Source organism: Dromiciops gliroides, chromosome 5, assembly GCF_019393635.1.
Source record: "Dromiciops gliroides isolate mDroGli1 chromosome 5, mDroGli1.pri, whole genome shotgun sequence".
NCBI classification, from domain to species: domain Eukaryota; kingdom Metazoa; phylum Chordata; class Mammalia; order Microbiotheria; family Microbiotheriidae; genus Dromiciops; species Dromiciops gliroides.
This window is the reverse complement of record NC_057865.1, coordinates 219368658-219381453: the sequence shown is the minus strand read 5'-3', so window position 1 is coordinate 219381453 and position 12796 is coordinate 219368658. Positions and strand designations below refer to the sequence as shown.

Below are 12796 nucleotides of genomic sequence, written 5' to 3'. Positions count from 1 at the left end.
TGTAAAGTGCTTCACAAACATTAAAGCCTTATATAGGGGCAGCTAGGTGGCGCAGTGTATAGAGCACCAGCCCTGGAATCAGGAGTACCTGAATTCAAATCCGGCCTCAGATGCTTGACACTTACTAGCTGTGTGACCCTGGGCAAGTCACTTAACCCCAATTGCCTCACCAAAAAAGAACAAGAAAAAGCTCTATATAAAGGTTAGCTGTTATTATTTCTGTGGTTTGAGTTCTTGGTTCATTGCCTCCTCTTACTCCTGTCTTTGGTATGTGTCTTGAAATCTAAGACATCAATGACCTGGAGATTCACATTAGTCTCCTTAGACAACTCTCCCTCTCTTCTTTGTTGGAATTATTTCTCTTTGTGTCTTCATAATTCCATTCCTGAGAGGTCTTCTCATCCCTCTTGGTCAGAGTTCCCCAGTGGCATTTTAGGCCACAGAATCCCACCCTTTGGAACCCTATGAAATCTACTCTCCTAAAATCTACAATTCATGTCAAACTAGGCCTATATGCTCTGTCACAAACTCTAAGACAGAGTGGCAAATTCCACCCAAGGCTCTCATCATTTCCACCTCATCAACCAGTTGTTACTTGCTGGTGAGAATCAGATACATAATATAAATTTCTTTCATTTATCCTTCTACCTTTTAAAAGATGAAGTGATCATGAAGGCAAATCAAAATCTTGTTAGCTCCTCTGCTTTGGAAAGAGAGTGATCTTCAGCAAATGTTCAGATAATTGAAGTCTCCCATCACTGCTGTATCAGGTTTCTGTGACAGGATCCTGATATCTACCTCCTAATTACCTCATCCAGTTCAAGCGTTCTATAATATGACAATATTTTTTCTATCTGTCTTTAATAATTTTCAGACAAACATATTCCACCATGTATCACCCCTCTGATTTCTATATTTCCTTTCGTAAATATATAATAGAGGTGAAGACATTCACACACAAAACAATATACAAACACACCCCTTCCCTCTTTAGATGACGTGTTACAAAATCCTATTAGAATAGTACTTTACTCTGAAATTGGTCTAATTTGAATGAGACACTCTTATCTGTCTTTCTTTATCAGTTCTAAAAATGTCTCAAAATTAATTCTCAAAACATCCTTTTCAAAGCCTAACCTATTTCTGAAACTAAATCACGGTTTCTGAGTTGCATTATGTATCAAGTATCCTCAATAAGTCTGACACCAATAGGGTAAGCATCCATTGGGGGTTGGGGGGTGGGGTGGGGAGATGCAGCTGGCTACCTAAGGAAGAGGGAAATGACTTAGAATGGAAACTGGATGGGGCAAAGTCAATGAGTACCAGAAGCTGCATCTCTAGCCTGGGAAAGACAGGAAAACCCAGTCTAAAAAAAAAATATTTAGAGAAGAGGTCCCTAGGCTTCACTAGACAGCCAATGGTATCCATGTCACAGAAACACATTAAGAACCCCTGTTCAAGTGGTCACAAGGACATTTTAAATGACTATTGTTCTGTTTTATTAATAGATTCTATTGTCAACTTTTACCTAAAGTCCATGACTATGTTATATCTTATTGTGAAATTCTGGCTTTATTTGGGAATGTAATAAATTGCAGCTCCATAATGTCTGGCAACTGAGAAATTTTCAAAGGCATGGGAAGATTCTGCCTTCTTGGACTTCTCTTTAAGCAGACATGTTTAGGATTAGAATGATTGAATCAATAAACATTGTCTCTGGCAGGCTTGTGGACAAAAAGCATAGTTTTTTTAATCTTATACAATGCTACCTCTCCACCACCATCCATCCTACTCTTATCTGTCCTATGTTTTTGAATAAGGCTTACTCTCTTGGAGTCACATTCTAGGCTTGCATCTCATCTCACCAAATCTCAATGGTAGCCATGATATAAGCTATATGTCCTTGGATTGTTATCTGTAGTTCATCTTGCTTGTTACTCTTTGGTGGGGAGGAGGCAATGAGGGTTAAGTGACTTGCCCAGGGTCACAGAGCTAGTAAGTGGCAAGTGTCTGAGGCTAGATTTGAACTCAGGTCCTCCTGAATCAAGAGCCAGTGCTCTATCCACTGCTCCACCTAGCTGCCCCCTTGTTACTCATACTTTGTATGTTTGTGTATAGATATTATGCCGGCTCCTTTCTTGGGTTTTATGTCCTGTGAGTTGTAGAGTATACTTAAATTCTACTAACCCAATTAATCCCAGAAAGAACTGGGAACTCAAGCAAACTGAAACCCTATGCCCACTCCTATAGAATAATTCTCTAAAATGGGGCAAAATACAAAATCCTATTTGTTGTTCTATAGATGTGAATTCACATCTCCATTTGACACATCCTTCCCCTTCCTTGTCATTCCGGAACTGCTTCCCCAAACCTCCATAATACAGATGATGCTGTGGGTCCCCAAGGACCGTGACTCAAAGCCTTTGGGAAGCCAACATAGAGTGACCAAAGGTGAGGGACTGAGGAGACTCCATCCCTCTTAGGTTTGCTGCCCAGTGTCTTTTAAAGTGACTGCTTGATGTCTGTAAGTTTGCATCTAAGGACTTTGGGGTTCTACAGAATATTGTAAGGGCTCCTCTGATCCAAGACCCCCCACCCCTTCCCCCATTCATCTGGGGAAGTTCTCATCATGAAAGGGAAAAGAGAGAGCCAAGGCTCAGAGACCAGGCCAGATGGCTGCCAAACAGAATCCATGGTGGAGAGGTTTTTTCAGTCCAAAGGACAAGTGGAATGTGACAGTGACTGGGCCAGGAAATCCAGTAGTCAGCAAACAACCAGAAATGTACACGAGGCAATAGAGACATAAACCAGAGGAGGTTTGTTGGGGGAAGAATTTATAGGCTCAGACACTCAAGACAGAAACTCTGATGACAAAAGAAAAACCTCAAGGCACGCTTCCATTGTCCGGATATCAAAGCTTGCTCCTCCCCTGAACCCATAAAGATAATTGGATGCAGAGGACCAGTTGACACTGAGGGCAAAAGAAGAGGCCCTGGAAAATAACTCTGAGCATCCCTACCTGTATTTGCATTTAAATCTGCTGCTTAACTATGTATGTGCCTTTAGTCATTTAAGTCCTCTGGGCTATCATTTTGTCCCCTAAAAAACTGAGTGGATAGACTAAGCAATCTCTAAGGTTCCTTCAATCACTATTGCTATCCTATTATCTATTCCTCAATTCCTCAAGGCCCCGTGCAATCCTTTTCCACCAAAGACTTTGAGAACCTAAGTTCACCCCCACATTTTGTGAGATAATGGAACAAGGTTTTAACAGAGAAGAATAAACTTATTTTTAAGCATGGGGCCTCATCAAGGAGTGACACTCTCCTCCCCACCCCCAAAAAAGCTGGGGCCTTCCCTAAGAGGTTAGGACACAGTTCACATTTTCTCCCACACAAAAGAACCAAAAAAAAAACCCATATCCCCCCCGTCATGGGTCTTATTCCTGAACGAAGAAGATACTGATCCTAGTAATGGGTGGTAGAGAGAAGAAGGGGAAGGGGGGAAGCAACTACAACTGTCAACTACTAGGAAGCCCTTTGCCTTTGGCACTTGCAGGAAGGGAAAGTGTGACTGGGGAGGGGGGGGGAAGCTTATAAAGACTTTGAAGATGAAATGGGATCTGCCGGTCCATGAACAGTGATTGTTGACACAGCCATACCAGAGAGGCAAGCTAACTTGGTTCTTAAGAAGACAGGAGTGATGCCAAGCCAATAAAATGCACCTATCATCAACTTTTCGCTGCCCCCTTTAATGCAGCTCCCCCTGACAAATAAAAAGGCAGAGCCACGGCCTGGATCACAGAAGCATTTGCTGGATTCTCCTCCATCTGCACCAGTACCTCCTACTACCTTCGCCATGACTTGTGGAGTTAGCACAGTGGGCTGTGGATTCCGCCCCAGAAACTTCAGCTGTGTCTCAGCCTTCGTGCCAAGGATTGGTGACCGCTGCTGCGTCAGCGCTGCTCCCTACAGAGGAGTGTCCTGCTACAGGGGACTGACCGGCTTTGGCAGCCGAAGCGTCTGTGGGGGCTACAGGGCCGGCTCCTGTGGCCGGAGCTTTGGCTACCGCTCTGGGGGAGTGTGTGGGCCCAGCCCCCCCTGCATCACCACTGTGTCTGTCAATGAGAGCCTCCTGACCCCCCTCAACCTGGAGATCGACCCCAATGCCCAATGTGTGAAGCACGAGGAGAAGGAACAGATCAAGTGTCTCAACAGCAAGTTTGCTGCCTTCATCGACAAGGTCAGTGTCACAGTCCCTTGGGTTCCCAAGCTCCCTATAGTACTGGACATTATGGAGAGACCTAGATCAACAAGGGAAAATGGCTGCTACCTTTGGGACACTTTTAGTCTGGTTGCAGAAGAACTGAAAGTGAAAAACAATTGAGCAGGCAGTGGGGCATAATAGATAGGGCTTTGGGTGTGAAGTCAGGAGCACCTGAATTCAACTCTGTCCTCAGAAACTTAGAATCTGTGTGCTCCTGGACAAGATGCTCACCTTCTCTGTGCCCGTTTCCTCTCTATCAAATAACTCCAGTGCTTCAGTGCTCTCTAAGATCCTTCCCAGCACTAAATCTAGACAATGGTGAGAGACCAGAACAGAATTAGGCACAGCTGGACAGAGTTGTAGATCTCAGTGCCTTAGGTAGAGACAAAGAAAGAGGGGAAACCTGGAGACCCAGAGAGTGTGCTCTATGAGATTTAGGTGGGAAATATTTAGCATGAAGAAGAAAAGAACAGATGAGGGTGAGCTGGGACGGTGTGTGACTGTGGACACGTCCCTGCGGTCCTCTGAGTCTCAGATTCCTCATCTGTAAAAATTAAGGGGTTGAACTAGATGTTCTCTGAAATTCCTTCCAGCTCTAGGTTTATGAGCCTATGAACCTTGTTATAGAGACTGACGTAGGAAAAAAAGGGATTAAACTTGTTTCACTTGAGCCCAGAAAGCAGAACAAGGAGTGATGGGTGGAAGTTGATGAGGGGCATATTTCTACTGTGAAAAACTTCCTAGGATCAAAGCTCTTCCAAAGTTGAATTATTGACCTTTGAGAGGTAGTGAGTTTCCCATTTCTGGAGCTCTTCACAGAAAGGCTGAATGACTACCCACAGGGGAAGAGGGCATTGTAGAAGGTAATCTGAACCAGGCATAAACTAGAGAAGATGATCTCTAAGGGCCTTTTACTTCTCTTCAGGCTTGCCTGGTGGTGGTCATTTTCATCCTGGAGTTTGAACTGGGTATTTTTTAAATCTTCTGTAAAATGGGAAGTGGCATTTAAGTGTCCACTAGGGGGCAGCCTGGAGTCAGGGAAAACCTGAGTTCAAATCTATGCTCAGGTCCTTACTAGCTGTGTGATCCTGGGCAAGTCACTTAATTTCTGTTTGCCTCAGTTTCCTCATCTGTAAATTGAGCTGGAGAAGGAAATGGCAAATGTCTTTGCCAAGAAAACCCCATGGACAGTATTGGCATGTCCATGAGGCGATGAAAAGTCAAACATGACTGAAACATGTCAGGAGAACATGACAAAACGAGTGGCCATAGAGTTCCTGTAGAAAAGAACTTTGAAAAAAATAAAAGAACTTTGGTTCATGGCCTTGGGATGATCCCCAAAGCTCTCTTTAAGAAAAGCACCACTCACCTTGACCACAAAAATGTGGGTCAAAAAAGTGTTTGGTCCAAGTGTCTTTAGCCAAAAGAGAATGATGACTGAATGGGGAAGGGCTCTGTCCTTAAAAGAATCAGATGTCAAGAATCCTAGAAGCCAGGAGTTAGAAAAAGCCCTGGAGAGCATCTAGTCTAATGCCTTCATTTTCACAACTGAGGAAACTGAGTCTCAGAAAAGTGGGATAATAGCTAATATTTCTATAGGGCTTTAAGATTTACAAAGTGCTATACAAACATTATCTCATTTGATCCTCCCACCTACCCTGGGAGGTAGGTGCTTTTATTGCCCCTGTTTCACAGAATAGAAAACTGAGATACACAGAGGTTAAGTGACTTGCTCAGTCACACAGCTAGGAAGTGTCTGAGGCTGGATTTGAACTCAGGTTGTCCTGACTCCGGTTCCAGCACTCTAACCACTGCACCAGCTAGCTGGGAATGACTTGCTCACTGGCACGCACGGCTAATTAAGTGGCCGAGTGAAGGTTCAAACCCAGATCTCCTCTCATACACAGTCCGGTGTTCATTCTGCTTACCGCAGAACATTCTTTCCTCAATACCTTAACTTCCTTGACTGCATGTGGTCAGAACCATGTTGAATTTCACTCTAGAGAGGAAGAGACTGCCATATTTTATCTCCACTGAGGACCAAAGGAAATAGACTGAAACTGCAGCATGAGGGTTTTAGAACAGATGAAAGGAAAGAAAAATTTATCAAAAGGGAGGGTCATTAGACCAGGAGCCATATTGCTGTGAATCCCTCTCCTCTGGGACACTCTGAAACAAGAGAGATTGCTATGTATTCAATGATTTCGGTGGAATTCTGTCTACAACCAGGGGAGGAGGTGGGTTTCTAGAGCCCCCTTCAGGCTCTTCACTCTATGGTAATTAAACATAGTGGACTGGGAGTCTGGAGAAGTGGGTTGTAGTTCTTCTTTTGCCACTAAGGTGCATATTGCTCAATCCCTCTGAGCCTCCTTTTCCAGCTCTGTCAGACAAAGGGGTTGGACTCAGTGATCTTTGAAGTGCCTTTCAACTCTCTTGTTCAGTGGCCACAGATTCTAATTGCATTATTACCAAACAACCGAAGCACTTTGCTCATTATTCAGCCTTATTATTCACCTTCTTTTTGGCGTGGGTATGGGAGGAAGTTTACTCTTTGGTCTAATTGAAGCACATTATGTCAGTGCTCTGCATGCAGCTGCACATGTGAAGATGAAAAAGCCCTGACAGAGTTCCTCCTCCCCTTTTCCCTTACCCCAACTCTGATCGGTTGTCATGTCTTGTTAATTTTGTCTTAAGAATTAATTCCATTTAACAGAGCTTTAGGGTTGACAAATCATCTTCTTCACAATAAGCCAGTGAACTTACTAGCTGAGTGACCCTGGGCAAGTCACTTAACCCTCATTGCCCTGCCAAGAAAACAAAACAATAAGCCAGTGAGCTAATCCATTCAGTAAGCCCTGCTGGGCCCCTTTTACAGATGAGTAAACTAAGGCACAGGATCAGCCTTTAGAATCAGACCTTTTAGATGCAGATGTCCCACCCCCCCACCCCCAAATCAAGTTGCAAGTTCCTAGGCAGGAACTGTTATAATACCCATCAACTACCTAGCACAGTGCCTTGCATTCAGTAGGTACTTAATAAGTGTCTCTTGAAGACCATCAGATGACATAATGGATAAAGTGTTGGACTTGGGGTCAGGAAGACCCCAATCGAATCTTGCCTCAGATGCTCTCTGGCTGGATGGCTCTGGGCTAGTGATTTCCCTCCTCTCTGACTCAGTGTCCTCATCTATAATATAGAGATAATAATGGGAACCACCTCATAGGGTTGTTTTGAGAATCAGATGAGATCAAAAATATTTTGCAAACCTTAAAATGCCATATATATGTCAGCTATTATTAGACTCCATCACCCCTAAAGATGTTCCAGGCTTTAGACACAGAAGGAACATTAAGGCAGCTTTCTCATTTCTCATCAGAAGTAGCTGATGCACTGAGATGCTAAAAGTTACTCAGGCCTACAGAGGCAATAAGGATTTGAACCCAGATCCTCCAACAACAGAAAGAGTGTTCTTTCCATTATTTTAACCCCCATGTAATTATACAGACCAACCCCCTTAGAGGCAGATACTCAGACTTTTTGTCATTGGCATCATAGGTACGCTTCCTGGAGCAGCAGAACAAGCTTCTGGAGACCAAGTGGCAATTCTACCAGAACCGGAAATGCTGCGAGAGCAACCTGGAGCCCCTGTTCAATGGATACATAGAGACCCTGAAGCGGGAGCTGGAGTGTGTGGAGGCCGACAGTGGACGTGTGGCTTCTGAGCTTAACCACGTGCAGGAGGTGCTGGAGGGCTACAAGAAGAAGTGAGTCATTGGTGGGGTGTGGGGAAGGTTCCTGGTATCTAATAAGAATTCTCCTCTAAACCACGCTTGCAAATGCTGTCTCAAAGACCATGCTCATTCCAGGTTTTATTAGGATTGGGGCAATGTAGGGGAATCTTAGAATGATCTTTGCTTCCAGAGAAGCAAGTGCCTGGGGAATGGAAATAAGTAAACGTTTGTGACTTGACCAGGTCTAGACAGAAAGCTTCTAGGGTTCTGGTCCTTATGTATGGCCTCCTGCTTCTTTCTCTCCCTTCCAAACCACTCTCTACCCTGTGGTTCTATGGCTCATCCAAAGCAAGAGCTGCACTGGGAATGGATAGATTTGAGCCATCTTCCAAGCTCCTTCTGAGCCCCAGATCTGTGGTTGGAGGAGAGATTGGGGCCACAGTCTTCTGAGGACTGAAATAATCTGTTTAGATTATTTCAATCCATTTTTTGAGATTTGTTCAGACAAGGCCTGATCCTCTTCTCTGTCACTGCAGGTATGAGGAAGAAGTGGCTCTTCGGGCTACAGCCGAGAATGATTTTGTGGCACTGAAGAAGGTGAGTGGCTGAGAACCAACGACCAGAAGCTGATCCTTCCTGCTCCCACCCTGGACTGGTAGCCATCTTTCTGATCTTCTAAAAAAGTAGATGGGCTTTGCTCAGTTGTCTCCCCTACAATCTCTCAACAGGAGGTGGACTGTGCCTACCTACGCAAGTCAGACCTGGAAGCCAATGCTGAGGCACTGACAGAAGAGATCAATTTCCTGAGGGCCCTGTATGAGGAGGTGAGAGAGCTTGGGCATTGAGGGTCAGGGCACCCAGAGCATCATTGTAGCAGAAGGTTTGGCAACCCACGAGAATGGTTTGCTGTCTTGGCGATAGGCACCCACTATGCTATAGTTATCACTATGTTAGTGATATCTGATAGTGCTCCCCACTGTGTTCCCTAATGATCTTCTATTCAGCCCTCTCCCCTCCCTCAACCTCTACCCCTTTCTTCTCTCTCTCCTTTCCCTCACTGCCCCAATTTCTCCCTTCCACCCTCTTCCTCTCTGTTTCTCCATGTTCCTTTCTCCCACTTCTCTCTTTCCCTCTCTTTCCTCTCTGATTTCTCTTTCCCTGCGTGTGGTCACCTCAGTCCTGCACAGGCTACCCCAGGTCGCTACTTGGTGCCAGCTATGGCAGATAAACAGTTTGAGACTGAAATATGGGTAGAAGTGTTAGTGAGGGTTAAGAGGGGAGAGAGCATTTCACTCTTTGGGTCTAGTAAAAAAAGAGGGTCAATCAAGGACATTTCCTCCAAGGTGTCAGAGCCTCAGACTTGCAGAATATTCTTTGTGGGCCAGAGCTAACTCTTCTTTCTCTGTGCGGACAGATAAGAGCAACCACATGCACAATCTCATGCCATGAAAGATCCCCAGATCAATTCTGTTATGTTTAGAGAAGATTGATGTGATTTCCCTAACAGTTATTACCCTTCTTAATTCTTTTGGGCTAAAAGAAGGTTAAAATGGGCTAATAGAAAATAGTAGCCAATCTAGAAAAAGGCTTAGGGACTGAGAGGGTCAGTCTAAAATCAAACATGGCCAAGAGATAATTGGGATTAAACAAGGTCCATAATAGAGACAATTGCTATTGAACGCTATTTGACCTGAAGGAAATTTTCCTTCTATGAAGAATGTAAGATTGTTTCACGGGGTGGTGCATCCCCTCCAATCACAGGTCCTTGGACTTCAATGAGACAAGAAGGAACTGGACCACAAACTTGGAGCCCAAATGAATTGTTTGTCCTCTTCTCTCCCAATCCACTTTACAGGAGATCCGAGTCCTCCACACCCACATCTCTGACACCTCCGTCGTGGTGAAGATGGACAACAGCCGAGAACTCAACATGGACTGTGTGATTGCGGAGATCAAGTCTCAGTACGACGACATTGCCAGCCGCAGCCGGGCCGAGGCCGAGTCCTGGTACCGCAGCAAGGTGAGCGGCTCTGGCTCCCTCCCGTCCTAGAAGCTGCAGAGAGAGGGATCTGATGCTCGGGGAGTAGATGTCAGGATGGACTGCCCCTCCATTTGCAGACGCATGCCCAGACCGCTTTGTAGTCTTCTCCCCTGGGGGTATTTGAAGGAGGCACAGACGCCTCCTCCGGCTGGGATGACACAGAGGCAAACACGGGAATGCGATGGTCCTCATAACCTCCCTGCCTCCCGCAGTGTGAGGAGATGAAGGCCACAGTGATCCGCCATGGAGAAAGCCTGCGCAGGACCAAGGAGGAGATCAATGAGCTGAACCGCATGATCCAGAGGCTGACCGCCGAGGTGGAGAACGCAAAGTGCCAGGTATGGACGCAGCATTCCCCTTCTGTCCCCCGCCCCAAAATGTGTTCAGTTGAAACCAGAGAAATTCAAGGCAGGTGCTATAGGACTTTCCATGGATTGTCCCAGGACGGGCAATAGACCACACTGAGGAGACCTTCTTTGTTGGGGTCGTCCTATGTGGATGATGGCGGGGGAGGGGGGGAGGACACTTGGGTTGTCTTTTCTGGCATCATAGACTCTGGGTGTCCATGAGTCCAAGACAGTTCAATAATTCTCTTTCCACACCCCACTATACTTCCCCCTCATTCCCCAGAATTCCAAGCTGGAGGCTGCTGTGACCCAGTCTGAACAGCAGGGTGAGACTGCCCTCAATGATGCTCGCTGCAAGCTGGCAGGGCTGGAGGAGGCTCTGCAGAAGGCCAAGCAGGACATGGCTTGTCTGCTGAAGGAGTACCAGGAGGTCATGAACTCCAAGCTGGGCCTGGACATTGAGATTGCCACCTACAAGAGGCTGCTGGAGGGCGAGGAATACAGGTAGGGACCCCCCAGGGCAAGTGCCAGGCAGAATTCCAAGGAATTCCCAAGTGTTGGCAAGAGAGAATTTTCCTTACCCATTTCTTTACCATAAGATAATTAAGGTAGTGAGCTCTTAAAAAGAGAGGAGTGGGTTGTTGTAGCTAATTTGACTCAGAGAATTATCTTTCCCTCACCCCAGGTAGAAGTCAGAGGATACTAAGTCAGTGCTAGGGTAAGGGAGAATAGAGAAAATCCAGTTTCCCAGAACATCCTGGTGAGGTTTTAGCCATGCACTAAAATGACCCCCTAACCTTCACCAACCAGGAAACACTAATCTAGAAAGTAGATAGTTAATCAGTTATTCAGTAAACATTTACTAAGTGCCTACTAAGTGCCAGGCACTGTGCTAAGTGCTGAGGATACCAAAAAAAAAAAAAAAAAGGCAAAAGACATCTCCTGCCTTCAGAAAGCTTATAGACTAATAAGGTTAAGTAATTTATTTGCCCAAGGTCCCACAGGTAGTAAAAAGCAGTGTCAAGACTTGAGCCCAGGTCTTCTGGTCCAGGGCTCTTTGCACTATGTGTACCCAGATATCCTACCCCCCCCCAGCCCCATCTTTCTAGCTTCATCCATCCATTTCCCCATTCCTGGAAATTTAGCAGCTGAGAATGAGTTGGGATCCTATTCTGACATGTCTTTTCTCTCTTTCTTCCCTCTCCCCTCTTCAGGCTATGTGAAGGCGTTGGTGCTGTGAATGTCTGTAAGTAAATTTGACTTTGGAAGGAGGACTTCTTGACTGGGAGGGTAGAGCAATGTCTCTCCTAAGACCACAACTAGAGGGGATGCTCTGATTTTGCCACAGAAGACCAAGCAAACCGTGGGAGGGACTGGGATTAGCCTCAGGAGGTACTTCCCAGATGGGAAGATGGGAAGACACTGAAACAGGACAAGGAGGAAATGGCGACCATTTCCTTCCTGAGAATTCTGGTCAGATTAGAGACAGCCTTCCCAGGGTGGCCTGAGCCAAGAAATCACTGGCCTTGCTTGGCATTGGAATCTTGAAAACACTGACTTCATAAGCAGGAAATCTGACCTTGCCCTGAACCCTCTTCCTTCTGCAGGTGTGAGTAGCTCCCGAGGTGGTGTCAGTTGTGGTGACCTTTGCCAGACAGGCTCCCGACCCATCACCGGCAGTGTTTGTAGTGCCCCTTGCAGTGGGAACATGGTGGTGAGCACTGGATACTGTGCGCCCTGTGGGTCCCTCAACACCAGCTGTGGAAGATGCTAGAGAGAGAGAGACAGAGACAGAGAGAGACAGAGGCGCCCTTTCCATCATCTCCAGATGTGCCCTATTCCCTCCCCTCCCCCATCTCTAGGTCTCAGCCTCCTAAAACAGCTGTTTTCCTACCTCATGTTCTGAGAACACGCCAAGCTCCACATTCCCTCCCAACTTCCATCTTCTGGAGCCATAGCATAGATCCCATCAACAGACCCCTTTTGGATCCTGGACCCACCCAGAATAAAGGGGTTTGAATCCAGGACATTGCTAATCTGCCTCAGATCCTTCTCAATGCATATTGTCTTATGTGTATCCAATAAACTTGGGAAGCCATTTTTGGCACTGAAAATATATGGCTTTCTTGTGGTTTCTCATCCGGGCTATGCCCAGTGGGAATGTTCTCCCTGGGGAACAAGACAAAATAGAGGATGTCACTGGTGTGAGCGCTAGTGTGGATTTTAGGGTTATAGATTTCAGTAACAGAGAACTTAGAGATCATCTAGTCTGACTTCCTCAAAGATAAGGACACTAAGGAACAGAAAATTGAAGTGAAGTGACTTGCCCAGCATTATACATAATATGGAGTAAAGCTAAAATTCAACCCCAGGTCCTTGGACTCTGAATCCACAGTCATTTCTGCTCCACT

At 45.7% G+C, this 12796-nt stretch overlaps 1 protein-coding gene across 1 annotated transcript; it reads left to right on the top strand.

Moving 5' to 3' along the window:
- The first annotated feature begins 3858 nt into the window (after positions 1-3858).
- LOC122728483 (keratin, type II microfibrillar, component 7C) lies at positions 3859-12470 on the top strand. The gene is made up of 9 exons (XM_043967144.1): positions 3859-4242; positions 7822-8030; positions 8534-8594; positions 8726-8821; positions 9853-10017; positions 10251-10376; positions 10669-10889; positions 11600-11631; positions 11993-12470. The coding sequence occupies exons 1-9, from the start codon at positions 3859-3861 to the stop codon at positions 12157-12159; spliced, it is 1461 nt and encodes a 486-aa protein (XP_043823079.1). The 3' UTR covers positions 12160-12470.
- The last annotated feature ends 326 nt before the right edge of the window (positions 12471-12796 follow it).

What these genes read in the sequence shown, in the direction of transcription:
- LOC122728483 (XM_043967144.1), top strand. Translation starts at nt 3,859, where the DNA reads ATGACTTGTGGAGTTAGCACAGTGGGCTGTGGATTCCGCCCCAGAAAC. An exon ending in ATTTTGTGGCACTGAAGAAG is followed by an intron (nt 8,595 to 8,725) that starts GTGAGTGGCTGA and finishes ATCTCTCAACAG; the next exon opens with GAGGTGGACTGTGCCTACCT. An exon ending in TGGAGAACGCAAAGTGCCAG is followed by an intron (nt 10,377 to 10,668) that starts GTATGGACGCAG and finishes CTCATTCCCCAG; the next exon opens with AATTCCAAGCTGGAGGCTGC.